Below are 16,544 nucleotides of genomic sequence, written 5' to 3'. Positions count from 1 at the left end.
CTAATGTGTTTTTATGGCCATTTCTACACACTGTTGCATATCCAAGCTTTTTACTCTACAGGTTCTACAGTCAGTCAGTCAGTCAGTCAGTCAGTCAGTCACTGAGTAGGTTGTTTCAGAGCAGTGACGTGCAGTCAGGGGAGGCAGGTGAGACACTGTTGGTAGAGGGCGCTAGTGATCCCAGGATCCTTCCTGCGACTCCTCGGCTGCAGAGTAAGTGACAACAACTTGTTGTCACTTATTCTGCAGCCGAGACTTTTAAAACTTAAGAAAGATAAGGAAGACTTCTATAAACAAGTAATCGATGCTTTTGTTCAGAAGGAGCGGCGCATGGACTTCATTTATAAGTAAAGGTAAGACCATAATAACGTTTTTTTTTTTTTTATTAAATGTGCTTTTTTGTGTGCTACAGTTTGTATGTGTTTGAATGCTGGTATGAGCTTTTAAACATAACCCGTTAACTGCAGCCAATCAAATGTTTGTAAATCTGACTGTGATGAAGTCAGTGCCTCACCAGCCATGAATCTCACCGCACGTCACTGTTTCAGGTTTTTAGGTTCTGTAAATGTGGAACAATACAACAAACAACAAATATTTTTATTTTAATTCAATATCAAAAACGCTACAGACGACAGAGCCTGGCCTTGCCCTCGCACATGACTCTTTGTCCCGGTCAGTGATCTCAGGAGCGGGGCAGCGAACTGCCGCGGTGACCGCCGCTCTCACCCCTGAAAGCGCCAGAGCGAATTTCCGAACAGACATTATTTGGATGAACTCCGCACATATTCCAAATCAGAGTTAGTTCCCGGTCTGAAAAATCAAAGTCCCCGCCGTTGCTGCTGTTTGGTGCGAAATGCATTTAGGGATACTTGGCAGTCCCAAGCGGCCACGCCCCCAAACGGGAGGAGAGAGATTACTTTCAGTGTGGGTAGATGTAGTCTTTGAACCGGGATCGATTAGAACAACACTCGTGCTCCACAAGAATATAACACAGAGAACACCGCGGATTAATCACCGTCCCGTTTTCTCTGTCAGTGACACTGTTCAGTCACAGTGCAACTTCCGCTGTCTGTTGAAATGGCGCAGCAAGGAATTCAGCTGAACGAGGAAAAACTCTGCTGTTCGATCTGTTTGGATCTACTGAAGGATCCAGTGACTATTCCCTGTGGACACAACTACTGCAAGAACTGTATCAAAAGCTTCTGGGAAGAAAAGTGTCAGAAGAAAAGACACAGCTGTCCTCAGTGCAGACAGACCTTCAGATCAAGACCTGTCCTGGTGAAAAACACCATGTTAGCAGAGTTAGTGGAGGAAGTGAAGAAGACTGGACTCCAAGCTGCTCCAGCTGATCACTGCTATGCCGGACCTGATGACGTGGCCTGTGATTTCTGCACTGGGAGAAAGCGAAAGGCTGCAAAGTCCTGTCTGCAGTGTCAGCTGTCTTCCTGTGAGCAGCACCTCCAGCCTCACTACGAGGTTGCTCCATTAAAGAAGCACAAGCTGGTAAATCCATCAGCAAATATTCAAGAGAACGTTTGCTCCCGTCACAGTGAGGTAATGAAGATTTTCTGCCGCACTGATCAGCAGTGTATCTGTTATCTCTGCTCCATTAATGAACATAAAGGCCACGACACCGTCTCTGCTGCAGCAGAAACGACTGAGAGGCAAAAGGAACTTGGGGCAAGCTGGCAAAAGATCCAGCAGAGAATCCAGGACAGGGAGAAAGATGTGGTGGCGCTTCAGCAGGAGGTGGAGGCTATCAATCGCTCTGCTGATAAAGCAGTGAGGGACAGTGATGAGATCTTCAATGAACTGGTGCATGTTATCAGGAAAAGAAGCTCTGGAGTGAAGCACCTGATCAAATCTCGACAAAAAAACGAATTGAGTCGAGTCAAAGAGCTTCAGAAGAAGCTCCAGCAGGAGATCACTGAGCTGAGGAGGAAAGATGCTGAGCTGGAGAAACTCTCACAGACAGAGGACCACACTCAGTTATTCCATAATTTCCCATCACTGTCAAATCTCACTGAATCTACAAGCTCACCCAGCATCAACATACGTCCTCCGCGATGCTTTGAGGATGTGACGGCGGCTGTGTCAGAGGTCGGAGATAAACTACAGGACATCCTTAAAGAAGACTGGATGAAGATCTGTATGAACGACAGATCGCTGACAGATACTGATGCGGACGTTTTACTGCCACCAGCAGAACCAAAGACCAGAGCTGAATTCTTACAATATTCAAAACAAATCACACTGGATCCAAACACGGCTCACACAGAGGTGGCACTATCTGAAGGGAACAGAAAAGCAACAAATATGGAAGTGTCTCAGCTGTATTCTCCTCAGCCGGACAGATTCACTGACATGTTTCAGGTCCTGAGCAGAGAGAGTCTGACCAGACGTTGTTACTGGGAGGTGGAGTGGAGTGGAGGAGGAGTTTCAGTAGCAGTCACATACAAGGACATCAGCAGAACAGGAGATGACAGTGGATTTGGAAACAATGATAAGTCGTGGTCGTTAGAGTGTCCCTTCTTTGGTGATTATCAGTCAAAACAAAAGAAGATCAGCGCTGCCGTCTCAGGCCCTCGGTCCTCCAGAGTAGGAGTTTACCTGGATCACAGAGCAGGTGTTCTGTCTTTCTACAGCGTCTCTGAAACCATGACTCTCCTGCACAGAGTCCAGACCACATTCGCTCAGCCTCTCTACGCTGGACTTGGGGTTAACTATTTTGGATCAACAGCTGAGCTGTGTGAGCTCTACTAGACACATGCTACTGAAATGTATTTCCCCCAGGAAACAGATGACATTTCACATCACAGTGACAGAGCAGTTGATGATAGAAATAAACATTTATTCCTATATAAATATATTCTACTGTATGTTGTGTATCACTCTTTCTTTTCCATTACACGGCCGAGACAGAACACCAATAAACATTCATCCTCATGCAAATATCTGCATATGTGCTGTATGTTGCCTAAAACTGATTTTATTGTATTTGCATCGTTGCTATAATATTGTTCGGTCTTTCTTTTCCATCAAACAGCCTTTAATGGAGTAGCACTCTAAATCATTTTCCTCTTGAGTGCTGACTCACCGGTTTAACAGACATTGTGAACTTTGTGATTAAAATTAATATGTAGATTGAGCCAGAGACCTTTACCAGGATTTATATACAGTACGAACAAAGTCACTCAATAAAGTCATTTCTAAGAGTATTTGAAGTATTCTTCGAGTGTTCTTTCAGCAAACTATCGAATCTGATGCAGAAAATGTCAAACTAATATGACAGTGGGCAATAACTTTTACCACTTTTCCCCTAAATCCCAGTTGAGTGAAGCCTTAATGTTGAGAGGTATCTAGGAATATAGGAAAGGCATCACAGAAGAAGCAATATTGTAGAAGATGGAAACACTGAAGAGCTGTGATTGGAGAACATTTGCATGTTTTCTGTTTGAACTTTGTATTTGGTATGAACAGAGCTAAACAAATACTAAAACCACCACCGCAGATGAAGCTACAAGTTCACAGCAGTGGGTAGATTCTGCATCTTTCAACACAGCATCATAAATAACAAAGAGCATAGAAATTAAAATGTATAGTCACAGTCTAACTGTGGACTGCACAACACTGACGACAACCCGCTGGAGACGGTTGTCACAGCGACACTCCCCAAAGATACTCGCAACAACAACAACAGAAACTGTGAGACACGCTTGAGTCACTGAGGTCAAAGAGATGTTCTTCAGTCACCAAGAGGCATAAAACCAAGACACCTCCGAAAACTCAGCAACAAAGTGAAAGAAACTTGAGAAATTAAACAGGTCTAAACACAGATGATCAATTTAGACAAAGACAAAAGTCACCAAGGGGAAACTAAAGCAAGGAGGACACCTGATGGTAAAACACAGACATGACTAAGAAGTCCAACCAAAATGAACAGTAAAGGAAAATGAAAGTATTGAAAATGATTTTAAAAAAAATAGTCCTTACATTTTTTTCTTATAGAAAAAAAGACGTCCGATAGATAGACGTCCATGTTACAGTTCAAAGGAAGACTTTTCAGACAGAAAACCAGGCCGTTTAGGAAAATATTAGAGTTAACAAACCAAGACAGAGATTGTTGTTGCACACCGTTAATGTGTGTGCAGACCCACTCATTCCAATGAGGCCCCGTGCACTGATGCAGCAGGGGTAAAAAGCTGAACCGGGCTTAACCCTTAGTCTTGGTCATTGTTCAGGAACATAACATTCATTAACATTCATTAACATGGAGCTCAACAGAGCCAGGGATAAACACACATTTCTAGAAAAATAGAACAAATTCAATAAAATTATGAAACACGTTAAGTAAAGATGTATTTTGCTGAGATAGTTTATATGTCTCTCCTGTTGTCGTTCACTGAGTATTTGCATCTCTCTGACTGACTCCAGTCTCAATGAGAGCATCATGTGACCAGTCCCATAAAGATTAGGCAAGCTGCACCGCTTTCAATAGAAACGCTCTGACAAAATTTAGTAATCCTCTTCTGGCCTATCAGTGACTTCATAACAAAGTCACCACAGTAACAAGTAAACATAGTAAACAAGGTCCAATGAACATGGACTAACTTGACCAAACCACTCCTCTTTCTGGAATGAAGCTATACCAGGAAACCACTCCCTTTTATATCTTGGCTGTCAGTTTAATATTCAGAGTTTCTATCTTATTCACTATCAGTGAGAGGTGAAATGGCGCAGCAAGGACTTGAGCTTGACCGGGAAAAATTCTGCTGTTCCCTCTGTTTGGATCTACTGGAGGACCCAGTGACTATTCCCTGTGGACACAGCTACTGCAGAAAATGTATTACCAGCCACTGGCGCACAGAGGAAGAGGAGGATGTCTACAGCTGTCCTCAGTGCAGACAGACCTTCCAAACAAGACCTGCCCTGGTGAAAAACACCATGTTGGCAGATTTAGTGAAGGAACTGAAGAAGACAAGACCCTCCACTGAACCAATTGATCATGCTGGAGCTGGAGATGTGGCGTGTGATTTGTGCCCTGGGAGAAAACGGAAAGCCAGAAAGTCCTGTCTGCAGTGTCTGGTCTCTTACTGTGAGCAGCACCTCGAACCTCACTATAAAGTGGTTCCATTAAAAAAACACAAGCTAATTGAAGCTTCTGCAAATCTCCAGGAGAATACCTGCTCTCGTCACAGTGAGGTGATGAAGATTTTCTGCCGCACTGATCAGCAGTGTATCTGTTATCTCTGCGCCATCAGTGAGCATAAAGGCCACGACACCGTCTCTGCTGCAGCAGAAATGACAAAGAAGCAGAGAGAGCTCGGCCCGAGTCGGCAAGAAATCCAAAGAAGAATCCAGGCCCAAGAGAATCATGTGAAGATGCTTCAGCAGGAGGTGGAGTATATAAATCGCTCTGCAGATAAAGCAGTGATAAAAAATGAAAATTTGTCCACTGAGCTGGTCAATCTCATCATGAGAGAAAGCTCTGCTGTCAAGAGTAAGATCAGATCCCAGCAGGATATTGAAGTGAGTCGGGCCAAAGAGCTTCAGGCGAAGCTGAAGCAGGAGCTTGTTGAGCTGAAGAGGAAAGACACTGAGCTGGGAAAGCTCACACACACACAGGATCAAATCCACTTTCTGCACAGGTACATCTCGTTGTCACCTCTCAATAAACTTCCTGTCTTACCTACCTTTAATCCTCAACCTCTGCAGTATTTTGATAATGTGACAACAGCTGTGTCAGAGACCAGAGATAAACTGCTGAGAAACTACATTGGGGAATGGAGGAGGATCTCACTGACAGTAACGGAAGTGGATGTTTTACTGCCGCAAAACCCAAAGACCAAAGCTGAATTTTCACAATATGCAGTTCACAAGAATCAGCTCATGCTGAATCCAAACACGGCAAACACACAACTGACATTATCAGAAGATAAGAGAAAAGCAATCTCAGTGAAAACTGCACAGTCATATGGTCAACACCCAGAAAGATTCATGCACAAGTCTCAGGTTCTAAGTAGACAACATCTAACCGGACGTTGTTACTGGGAAGTACACTGGACTGGACTGGGAGTTTCAATAGCAGTCGCATACAAGGATATTGCCAGAACAGGAACAGAAAGTGTGTTTGGAAACGATGGCAAGTCTTGGGTATTAGAGTGTTCCTCCAATGGCAACTACACTTTCAAACATAAAGGCAACAAAGTCAACTTTGCAGGCCGTCAGTCCTCCACAATAGGAGTGTTCATGGATCACAAGGCAGGTATTCTGTCTTTCTATGAAGTATCTAAAACTATCACTCTCCTCCACAAAGTCCAGACCACATTCACTCAACCACTCCATGTTGGACTCGGTGTTTGTTATTTTGGATCCACTGCAGAGTTTTGTGAAGTCAAGTAAATGAATTACAGTTGATTTCACCAGCAAACATCAGTTGTTTAGAACAGCAAATAGAAATGAAGATTTCACAAATGAGATTACGTTTGATTCACTGTTACGCATTTAGTGATGAAAGCTGAATCGACAAATATCATATGAACATGTAACCCTCTCTGTGGTCTATATATAACATTTCCTCCTCTGTCTGTTCCAATTCTCCTGCCTGAGTTAAGTAAGTGAGTTAAGTTTCATTTTTAATCACAGCTGAATAATGTGTCTTCTACCAGTTGTTCTGTTAGTGAGTTATGTTTTAATCATTATTTTTGATTCATCAGTAGGACAATGGCTGATTTTCCATACGTGTGTAACATGCTGTTTGTGTGTATAAAGTGAATGTAAATGGAATGACCAAAACCGATTCTTCAGTAGTTCTCCTGTTCATTGTATATTTGCATTAATGTTGTAATATTTTGGAATTATCTACCACTGTATGACCCTCAATATAGAATATAGCGTACAAATATGTGATATGTTTGTTTTATTCCTGTCATTTTATAAATGTGTTTGACTGCAGTAAAAATGTAATCGATATTTTCAATAATCAGGTAGTAACAGGCTGACTGAATGAAATAGCGCATCTGTTGACAAAACGATTGCTGTACTGATTGGATGTGTGAACTCAGTCAATCAATAAAGTTGATTTGTTTTCCATAAATTTAAGTGAATGAAATGAAGTTAATGCACGTTTCCTCTTATTTAATATAGTAAAGAGCTAAAAGACTATTAACTTTTAATGTCACAGTCATACTGGAACTTAGTGTTAGTGTTAGTACTATTAACAATTAGAAACTGACTAAGACCTAACTTTTTCTTTTCCTCCAGTCTTTCTTCCTTTCCTTCCTTCACTTGTCTTCCTTATTTCCTCATTTCCTTCTCTTTACATTTCCACTTAATTTCTCACTCCCCTCGCTTCAGTTTTTACTCCCTTAATCTTTCTTTCCCACTCTCTTCTCCTTCCTGTCCAGTCTTTAATAATAAAAAGTACACCATTAGATAAAATATTTTGGTTCACAGATTTCCATTTCTCGTCTCATTTCCGTATTTAACTGTTTAGAATAATAAATGGGCAGCCTACATTTGGGCTTGCCTACAGTGACCCCACACACAATGCCAGAAATAAGGGTACAGTAGGAGTTCATTTCTGTCCATCAAGGTACAATCTACACCAATATTTCCTTCCTAGGGCCAATCATTGAACATCAAAGTGACTGTGTACTTTTTTGAGGGCTAAAAAGGTACACGTGTTCCTAAGAAATACAAAAGGAAAGATAGGCTAATCAGGAGCCAGTCAGACAATTGAGCTTGTGACCAGCTCAAGCTGGATTTTCCTATGTATAACCCTAACCCTAACCCTCAGCCCGGCTGAGATCTAAGATAAGATTGCCTGCTGTGATGCTGGTACATGCAAATAAAGGAAATTCAAATATTCTGCCTGAAGCGTGTCCTGGATTCACTGATAAGGTGACAGTGGAAAAAGTTAAAAAAAAAAAAAAAAAACTGTATAATGGGGTCCATGTGGTAAAGGCGAAGCCAGTATGACTTAATTATACAGGTGCTGAGAAGAGCCCTTTCTGTGCCTATTAGCTGCACATAATGACAGTGTTGCCATCTTGCCCCATGTGAAAGATTTGTCTGTAGTTTCTTACTTAGTTACTACTCACTGTGAATAGCTCTAGCCTCACTAAGAAGTGCTTCCTTTAAAGAAACGTGTCTATTAACTACCAGTTTCACAGATGTATGGCAGGTGATGAGTGAAGATCAGATCCCAACAGAAAATTGAAGTGAGTCAAGTCAAAAAGCTTCAGAGGAGGCTGGAGCAGGAAACCACGTTCCGGAGGCTGAATAATAATAACTAATAGAGGTCAAAGGTCTTCAAACAACAAACAGACAATGGTTTAAACTGAATTAAAACGACTCTAGAGAAACACTGCAGGTCAACAACAAGACACAAAATTGAAAAAACAGAGGTGAAAAAACGGTAGAACTGGGAAACAGGTCTAAACACATGAGAACACCAATCAACACAGATGAAGAAGATACCTGACACCAAGGGGAAAACTAAGCCAAGGGGGACACCTGGTGGTAAAACTCAGACACGACCAAGAAGTCCAAACAAATAAACAGTGAAGGAGCCAGAACAAAATAATGCACTGAACTGCAGCAGGGAGAATTTTGGAGGACACTATATCATGGACACAAATGTAGTGCACTGTAAAGTAAATGGAGTGATTTCAGACACCAAGCATGAAATGGATGCTGGGTCTCAGTAGCTGAACTGGAGGAACAAATATTCTTCATCCAGCAGGAGCAGTCGGCTGTGTGCACAGATAGAAACTGTAGCATCACAAGCTTCAGAGGCACAGATTTATTAGACTTTGTTTTATTTATGTCTGCATACATGGAGAAATGTGTGTCTCCGAGTAAATCAAAGTCATACAGCGGGAAATGTCTGACTATTGTAACTTAACTGACATTATTGACTCGTTAAGTCAAATGTTACTGGCATGGCCTTTTGTAATATGAGGTATGTTGTGTTTTTTTTTGTCCAGTGTAAATCAAGTTTCAGATCTGATTATGTCAGCAAGTTAACTTTAGTAGGAGTTACTATAATAATTAACACCTGACAGTCACTGTGTGTTGATATTTAGTAACAACAAATCTCGACATAAAGACTAGTTTGTGAGGTGCAGCCTGTACTGATTAAGCCGTGTGTTAGACTCCGCCTTAGTTATAGCGCTAACGAAGCCTCGGTTTGAACTTACTCACAGCTGGTGCCACTGGAAACCACATACACATGTACAGCGTACATGTCAGTCCTGTTCGAAAAGCTGTCCTCTGCTAATATTCATCAGTTCTGCTTTACTTTAAATACCTGAAACGATTACCTAATATTTGAAAGTGAACAGTAAGTTTTATTACCCCATTGTTTCAGAACTGAAGTGCAGTGACAGTGAAGTCTGTGTATCTTTGGGTCCCAGTGTAGTAACAAAATATGTTTTATTTTACAGATGCTCACATTCAGTGAAGAACACACATCAGGGTTTGAATCTGTGATGAGACAAGACAGAGCAAAAAAAAGGCAAAGCGTATAAACAGTGAACGGGTGAAGAAAAGTCAAATGGCATTGATGGTATGCAACCACCCACACATACTTTACATCTCATGACCTTCATATACATTTTACAGTATCTACAATAATCACTTTCATTAGTCTAAAGGCACATTGTCTTTGTCACTCGCCCATCAACAGGCTCGGTCAGCTCTGACTGAGAGCGATAACTCTAGTTTTGAGTGTTTTTACCCATTTACCATAAATTGCTTAATGTTTTCCACCATCATTTCCTTCTAATTTACCATTTGTTTCTATGGTTAACATTTTCCATCCAGCTACAACCAGGTAAGAACATCTTATTTTTGGAAGAATTGAATACCTGACTAATTAAGGTACAATTGGATACCTAAAGATTACAGCCATACGTGATAGTTAAACATGTCACCCTAAACCCATGACCATTCATCTGCTGCTATAACAGCCACTCCTCTGGTTCCAGGCTTTCCACAAGATTTTAGAACCTGACTGCAGGAATTTTCTCCCAGTGAGCCAGAGGAGCATTAGCGAGGTCGTGCACTGAAGCTGGGTGATAAAGTCTAGCTCTTAAGTCTCATGTTCCAGTTCATCCCAACGCTACTGGATGGGGTTGAGGTCAGGAGTTCTTTTACAGCAAAAAGGGAAGCTATCTCTTTATGAACCAGGCTTTGTGCACACGGCCACCTGCCATGGTGAAACAGGAAAGGATCACAACACAAACTGCTGTGTTTGTCGGGAGCGCAGTATTGTCTAATATATAACTGCACTATGTGGCATCAAACTTTCCCTTTGTAGAAACTAACAGGTCGAGGTCAAAGCACACTAACAAATGTGGACTGTGGTGACCATTTACTTTTGGCCAGGTAGTGTAATTGATCAGATAAATTCTATAAATCCAATATTACCTGATCATTTGCAGCGCTGTCCCCCTAAGCACAGACGCAGTATTAAAAGAGTAAGTGACACAGTCTGAAACCTGAAATCAATGGAAACCAGCAGCAGCCTGGAAGAAGCGCTGGACATGATGTGAAACTGTTCATTATTGTGTGCACAAGTTATGAAAGGATGAATTTATTTCTAAAGCAATAAGGTCAAACATCATCATCATCATCATCATCATCATAGTTTTTAGCTTCCAGTTGTGGTGACTTGCTGCTGTTCTTCATCTCATGTGAGAGAACATTAAATATCACAAGGTCTTTGGGTTTTGGATTGTTTGTCAGACACAACCAGCTAATGCGGAGGTCACACTGGGCTTTAGGATATTGTGAAGAGCATTTTTTTATATATTTTACAGACCAAGCAATAATCAGATAATTGAGAAAAGAAATTGGCAGATTAATCTATAATTAAATGCCAATACCTTTTGATACCTCAGTTAGACAAATCTTTTTCTTTCAACGAAACCTCTTTGTCTCATCTCAAAAAGAGCGTTACAAGAACTTTACCACAGTAAGATACAAACAGGTTTTCAAAGTAATTATTTAAATCAGCAACTATCTGATCAAAAGATAATACTAAGCAAACTACAGCAAAGACACATCTGACCAGACATTAGTTACCAGCTGTAAGGATGACAAAATTGTAACAGTGAATCGTCAATTAAAAAAGTAATCTGCAACCATTTTGATTATGGATTAATAAGAGAAAATGATTTTCCAAACTGCCAGTAGTGTTCTGGTTGCAGCCTCTCAGGTGTGAGGATTTAAAGCTGTTTGAGAGCATTTGTACACTGAACATCTTTGAGTTCTGGACTCATCACCACACAAAACAAGACATGTTCTGGGCTCCGGGAGTTTCTGATGGAAACTTTTCACTCATAGATCAAAGAATAAATGAATTAATCAAGAAAACAGTCAGCAGATTAATCGATCATGGAAATACCTGTCATGTCAAGGCTTTTTGTAAGGTACCAAAAAAGAATCGATGTTCAATAAGGTGAGAAAGTAGTAACGAAGGTAAAACAAGTAAACCAGTGGGTCATTTCCCTCTCTCGAACAACACACAAAGACCTGATAGCGGTCTCTGGACTGTCCTCCTCCACCCTCCGTGTCCTGCCGGCTCACAGAGCAGCCAGCTCCTGCAGCAGCTTCTCCTTCTCCTGCTGCAGCTCCACGATGCTCTGCTTGTTCTGCTCCAGCCGGTCCTCCAGCCACTGCAGCAGCGGCCCGCTCACCGCAGACATCTGGCTGCACAGGTTCTTGGTGAACACAGAGCCGTTGTGGATCTTGGTGACCGGGTCCAGGTGCGCCAGGCTGTGGATCTTGCGGTACGTGTCCTGCTCTTCCTGGCAGAGGATCCGCGGCAGCTCTACGGCCGACTCCAGGCACACCTTGCCGATGGCTTCGCGGGGCACGACGTGGATCGGGATCTCCACCCGCTCGTACTCGGAGCCCTTCTGCGCCTGCACGGACTGGAAGCAGGTGTACAGCACCCGGCCCGTCTTGGTGTTCTTATCCTCGATGAAGCAGGAGAAGATGAGGCCCACGAAGCACTGATCCAGCATCTGGTACATGGCCTGGGTCCGCACGTCGACGTGGGAGGGCCACACTGTGATGTGCGGGTGGGAGTGGTACCAGCCGACCACCCGCATAGGCCTGCCCGTCATGTCGGCCAGCCTCTCCGCCTCCGTGGAGGCCGCTGACAGCTGCTCCGGGGAGATCTCCACCCGGTCCTTCCTCTTGTCCGAGCGGCGGAGGATGATGACGGAGTGGATGTGGACGATCCGGCTGATTTCCACCTCTCCGATGCACAAACCCATCACCTCTTCTTTCTCTGTGCTCAGCGCGTGATTCATGCACACGAGGAAGGCGTCTGACTCCAGGTGGACGGCGCTCACGGCCATGGTTTTAGTCAGATTGTATTGACGATCCGGGCGAGGGCGAAAACATAAACACAAACAGGCGCAGCGCTTCACTTCCGTGTTCTCAAGTGCTACACCAAAACATTCCGGTCTCCTACATCAACAAAGGTTCCACTTACCTTTTGAACGTCGTATTTTTTTTAAAAACAAAATGAGCACGTCAAACCTTCTGTGTTACCATGTTACGTACATTTCATCACATTTATCATGAGACCATCTTGATAACATAGGTTATTTGTCATATATGATAAATAAATAAATACATAAATCAGTAAAAAAAAATTATACTATAATAAAAGGGCAATACATTCAAAAGGCAAATTGTACTTAAATATCAAAAGTTAATTATAATATTGTATTGATTGCAAATACTGTTGGGTATTAAACAATGCATCACACTCCTTTTTTATGCAGAATCTAAAGCTGTCAGATAAATGTTTCTAAAAGCATGTTTGTCTCTGAATGCAGTCAAGAATATAAGAGTATAAGTTGAATAAAATGAAAGTACCCAAATAATGTACAAGTTCATCAAAACTGTACAACAAACCGTAAACTCACGATTTTAAGGCAGCTGTTTGCTTTAAGTTGTCTGTGTTTTGTATGAAGTGCAATCCAGAGTGAACATCATGATCAAGAGGCCAAACTGTCAATATTAAGTTTATTTGTTAATTGTGATAACTGTACACAATCCAATCAGATTTATATTTAAAAAATCACATTAAATCTTACTTTAATCCACAATGAAAGTGCAAATGTTCATTTGATCTGTGCAATAATTGCACTATGGCTTTGCTATGCTGAAAGTGCCCTTCAAGTTCCGAGTTTATACCTGAAACCAATACTTTGTAGTAGGAAAGAGTTTATTAGTGTGACAGAAGCAACTCTGAACTTTCATCAATCCAGTATAATACGTTTTTTTTAACGATTATTAAAAAAAAAAAATCATAATATTCTTTCCAAAGAAAGAGGAACAGCTGCAGTATCCAAACAATGCAAAAACCCCTGAAGTACTTCATGAGCCAAAACCATAGTAATGTCTGCTGACAGATGCATTTGCATGGCTTTATGTTTAGGCAATAGTTATGCAGTTGTGGTTCATATTTCCTGAATTTAATGATAAATGACATAAATCAAAGTAAAAGAAAAAGCAATAACTGTAATTAAATCAAATCAACAATTAGTGAATCATGAAGCAAGTTGAATCTCTGACCCACGCCCCTCACTGCCTTTAAACTTCTGTCTACTCAAACTTGCAGAGCTCAGCAGCAGATCCATCCCCATTGAAACCAAAAACGCCAAGTCCCTGATGGAGAGGCTGAGTGAATGTGGTCTGGACTCTGTGGAGGAGAGTCGTGGTTTCAGAGACGCTGTAGAAGGACAGAACACCTGCTCTGTGATCCAGGTACACTCCTACTCTGGAGGACTGAGGGCCTGAGATAAAAGTAATAATACTGTTATGTCTGAATTCATAGCTGTTGTTAAAACACTCTAAAGCCCACGACTTATCATCATTTCCAAATCCACTTTCATATCCTGTTCTGCTGATGTCCTTGTATGTGACTGCTATCGAAACTTCGTATCTGCTTCTCTCCACCTCCCAGTAATGACGTCCACTCAGGCTCTCTCTGCTCAGGACCTGAAACATGTCAGTGAATCTGTCTTGGTGACTAGAATACGTCTGTTTGTCACTCATCACTGTTGCTTTTCTGTTCCCCTCAGATAATAGCAGCCGTGTATTTGCCGTGTTTGGATCCAGTGTGATTTGTTGTGAATATCTTAAGAATTCAGCTCTGGCCTTGGGCTCTGCTGGTGGCAGTAAAACATCCACTTCATTCTCTGTCAGTGAGATTTTGGTCCATACATCACTAAGAATGTCCTGTAGTTTATATTTGACCTCTGACACAGCTGCCATCACATCCTCAAAGTATCGCAGTGGACAGATGTTGATGCTGGCTGCGTTTGTAGATTTATTGAGACATGACAATGAGGGGTAATTATGTAGAAACTGAATGTGGTCCTCTGTGTGTAAGAGCCGCTCCAGCTCAGTGTCTCTCCTCCTCAGCTCAACAAGCTCCTTCTGCAGCTTCTCCTGAAGCTCTTTGGCCCGACTGACTTCTGATTTCTGCCGGGATCTGATCTGCTGCTTCACATCAGAGCTTCTATTCTTCAGAAGACGGACCAGCTGAGTGAAGATCTTCTCTGTGTTCTTCACTGCTTTATCAGCAGAGCGATTGGTAGCCTCCACCTCCTGCTGAAGCACCTTCACATCTTTCTCCCTGTCCTGGATCCTCTGCTGGATCTTCTGTCGACTCATTACAAGCTCCCCCTGCCTCTCACACCGCTCTGCTGAGGCCAAGACTGTGTTGTGGTCTTTATGTTCATCCATGGAGCAGAGATAACAGATACACTGCTGATCAGAACGGCAGAAAATCTTCATCGCTATACCATGGCGAGTACAGATGTTCTCCTGGAGCTTCCTTGAGGGGTTGACCAGCTTGTGTTTTTCAAAGGCAGGAGATTCATAGTGAGGCTGGAGGTGCTGCTCACAGTAAGAGACCAGACACTGCAGACAGGACCTGAGAGCTTTCAGCTTTCTCCCAGTGCAGAAATCACAGGCCACATCTTCAGGTCCGGCATAGCAGTGATCAGCTGGAGCAGCTTGGAGTCCAGTCTTCTTCAGTTCCTCCACTAAATCTGCTAACATGGTGTTTTTCACCAGGACAGGTCTCGGTCGGAAGGTCTGTCTGCACTGAGGACAGCTGTGGATTTCTTTCTGATCCTCTTCGTCCCAGTGGCTGTTAATACAGTTCTTACAGTAGTTGTGTCCACAGGGAATAGTCACTGGATCCTTCAGTAGATCCAAACATATCGAGCAGCAAAGTTTCTTCCGATCCATCAGGTTTTGTTGCTGCGCCATTTCAACTCAGAGAGACAGTGGATGTAAAATAGTTTCACTTTCACATACAAGATAAGAAATGTGAACTGATCCAAACTGTAGCTTAGTTCCCTTTCTTCATGTTCATTTGCTGATCTGCAGTGAATGGGGCTTCCCTTTGCATCATGTTGATTACACCCATCTGTACACGGGCAGATCTGCGAAAGAGGCGGGAAGCAGGAAACATCTGGACTGAATGGGACTGTCTGTTTCGGAAAGCAGGGAGATGTGGGAGGGGCTATCATGTTCTGATCCATTCCAGGAAGAGGAGGGATTTCAGAGAGGCACCATGTGTTTACAGCTCCTGTTTACATCATGAAGAGTGTGAGGCATAAAACCGGAAAAGTTCAACATAACAACACCCATCCCTTACAGTACACAACTAAAAGTTATGTGACTGATATATTGAGCCAGTCCTCTCAGTTTTTACTAGTTTTCCCTGTTTGGAGCAGCTCAGTTCAAATTCCCCATGGCTGTGTCCTCAGGCAGAACCTTGTCACATCAGCCTATAGTGGAGACAATGATCATATTCTAAATAATCACAATATTATGAAATGTGTTCTACACACTTTATTTATATTTTATGAATAATGAACAGTGTCTTTATATTCTCATGTAGAAAAAAAAGTTTTGTAATAGATTCTTTGACAGTACTTGTATGACAGATATGGTATATAAAACTGATATTATACTTTATTTAAATCCTTAGCAGGATATAAAATAACTCATTTTTAGACTCCTTGTCCATTATAATGTTTGTTGCTTTTGCTTTAGTGACTTATTTACTCATTAGAGTGGAAAGGTCCTTTACTTTGGTTCTTTTGTTTGTTTCATGATTTTCCTTGCAGCCTGTAAACCAAAGAGCAAATGTAAGAGCTTTCAACTGTTCCTCTCCACCTCAGTTTGGTTTGGCTTCCTTGTCATATCTGTAATTCACCACCACATGTCCCCCTTGGCATATTTTTCATTTAGTGGCGATTATAGTCCTCACATGTTTAATTTCTTCAGTTTGTTTAGTTCATTGGTTTGTCAGCTCTGTTTCTGCTTTTGTTATATCTCCTGTTTGTTTTGCTCATGTATTACTTTACCTGGACAAAAGATAAGCTAACAGGATACAGAGATATTCAAACCTCAAAGCTAAGCTATTGGCTTTCCAACATTAGCCAACATCTAGACAGATAAAGCTAACATTAGCTCTAGTGTTAGCTTTCAGCTAA

At 42.0% G+C, this 16,544-nt stretch overlaps 4 protein-coding genes across 4 annotated transcripts; 2 read left to right on the top strand and 2 right to left on the bottom strand.

The window, feature by feature from the left end:
* Positions 1–335: 335 nt before the first annotated feature.
* Positions 336–3,218, top strand: LOC130186499 (tripartite motif-containing protein 16-like). Its single transcript, XM_056403670.1, has one exon. It carries the CDS (start codon positions 1,078–1,080, stop codon positions 2,761–2,763), a length of 1,686 nt encoding a protein of 561 aa, XP_056259645.1. The 5' UTR covers positions 336–1,077; the 3' UTR covers positions 2,764–3,218.
* Positions 3,219–4,465: 1,247 nt separating this feature from the next.
* Positions 4,466–7,057, top strand: LOC130186543 (tripartite motif-containing protein 16-like). Its single transcript, XM_056403734.1, has one exon. It carries the CDS (start codon positions 4,732–4,734, stop codon positions 6,400–6,402), a length of 1,671 nt encoding a protein of 556 aa, XP_056259709.1. The 5' UTR covers positions 4,466–4,731; the 3' UTR covers positions 6,403–7,057.
* A 2,356-nt stretch (positions 7,058–9,413) lies between these two features.
* On the bottom strand, positions 9,414–12,477 carry brcc3 (BRCA1/BRCA2-containing complex, subunit 3). The gene has a single exon (XM_056403735.1). The coding sequence runs from the start codon at positions 12,372–12,374 to the stop codon at positions 11,592–11,594; it is 783 nt and encodes a 260-aa protein (XP_056259710.1). The 5' UTR covers positions 12,375–12,477; the 3' UTR covers positions 9,414–11,591.
* A 230-nt stretch (positions 12,478–12,707) lies between these two features.
* LOC130186542 (E3 ubiquitin/ISG15 ligase TRIM25-like) lies at positions 12,708–15,504 on the bottom strand. The gene has a single exon (XM_056403733.1). It carries the CDS (start codon positions 15,307–15,309, stop codon positions 13,633–13,635), a length of 1,677 nt encoding a protein of 558 aa, XP_056259708.1. The 5' UTR covers positions 15,310–15,504; the 3' UTR covers positions 12,708–13,632.
* Between the last annotated feature and the right edge of the window lie 1,040 nt (positions 15,505–16,544).

Source organism: Seriola aureovittata, chromosome 18, assembly GCF_021018895.1.
Source record: "Seriola aureovittata isolate HTS-2021-v1 ecotype China chromosome 18, ASM2101889v1, whole genome shotgun sequence".
NCBI lineage: Eukaryota > Metazoa > Chordata > Actinopteri > Carangiformes > Carangidae > Seriola > Seriola aureovittata.
The sequence above is the reverse complement of the archived record's forward strand: the minus strand, read 5'-3'. Positions and strand labels throughout refer to the sequence as shown.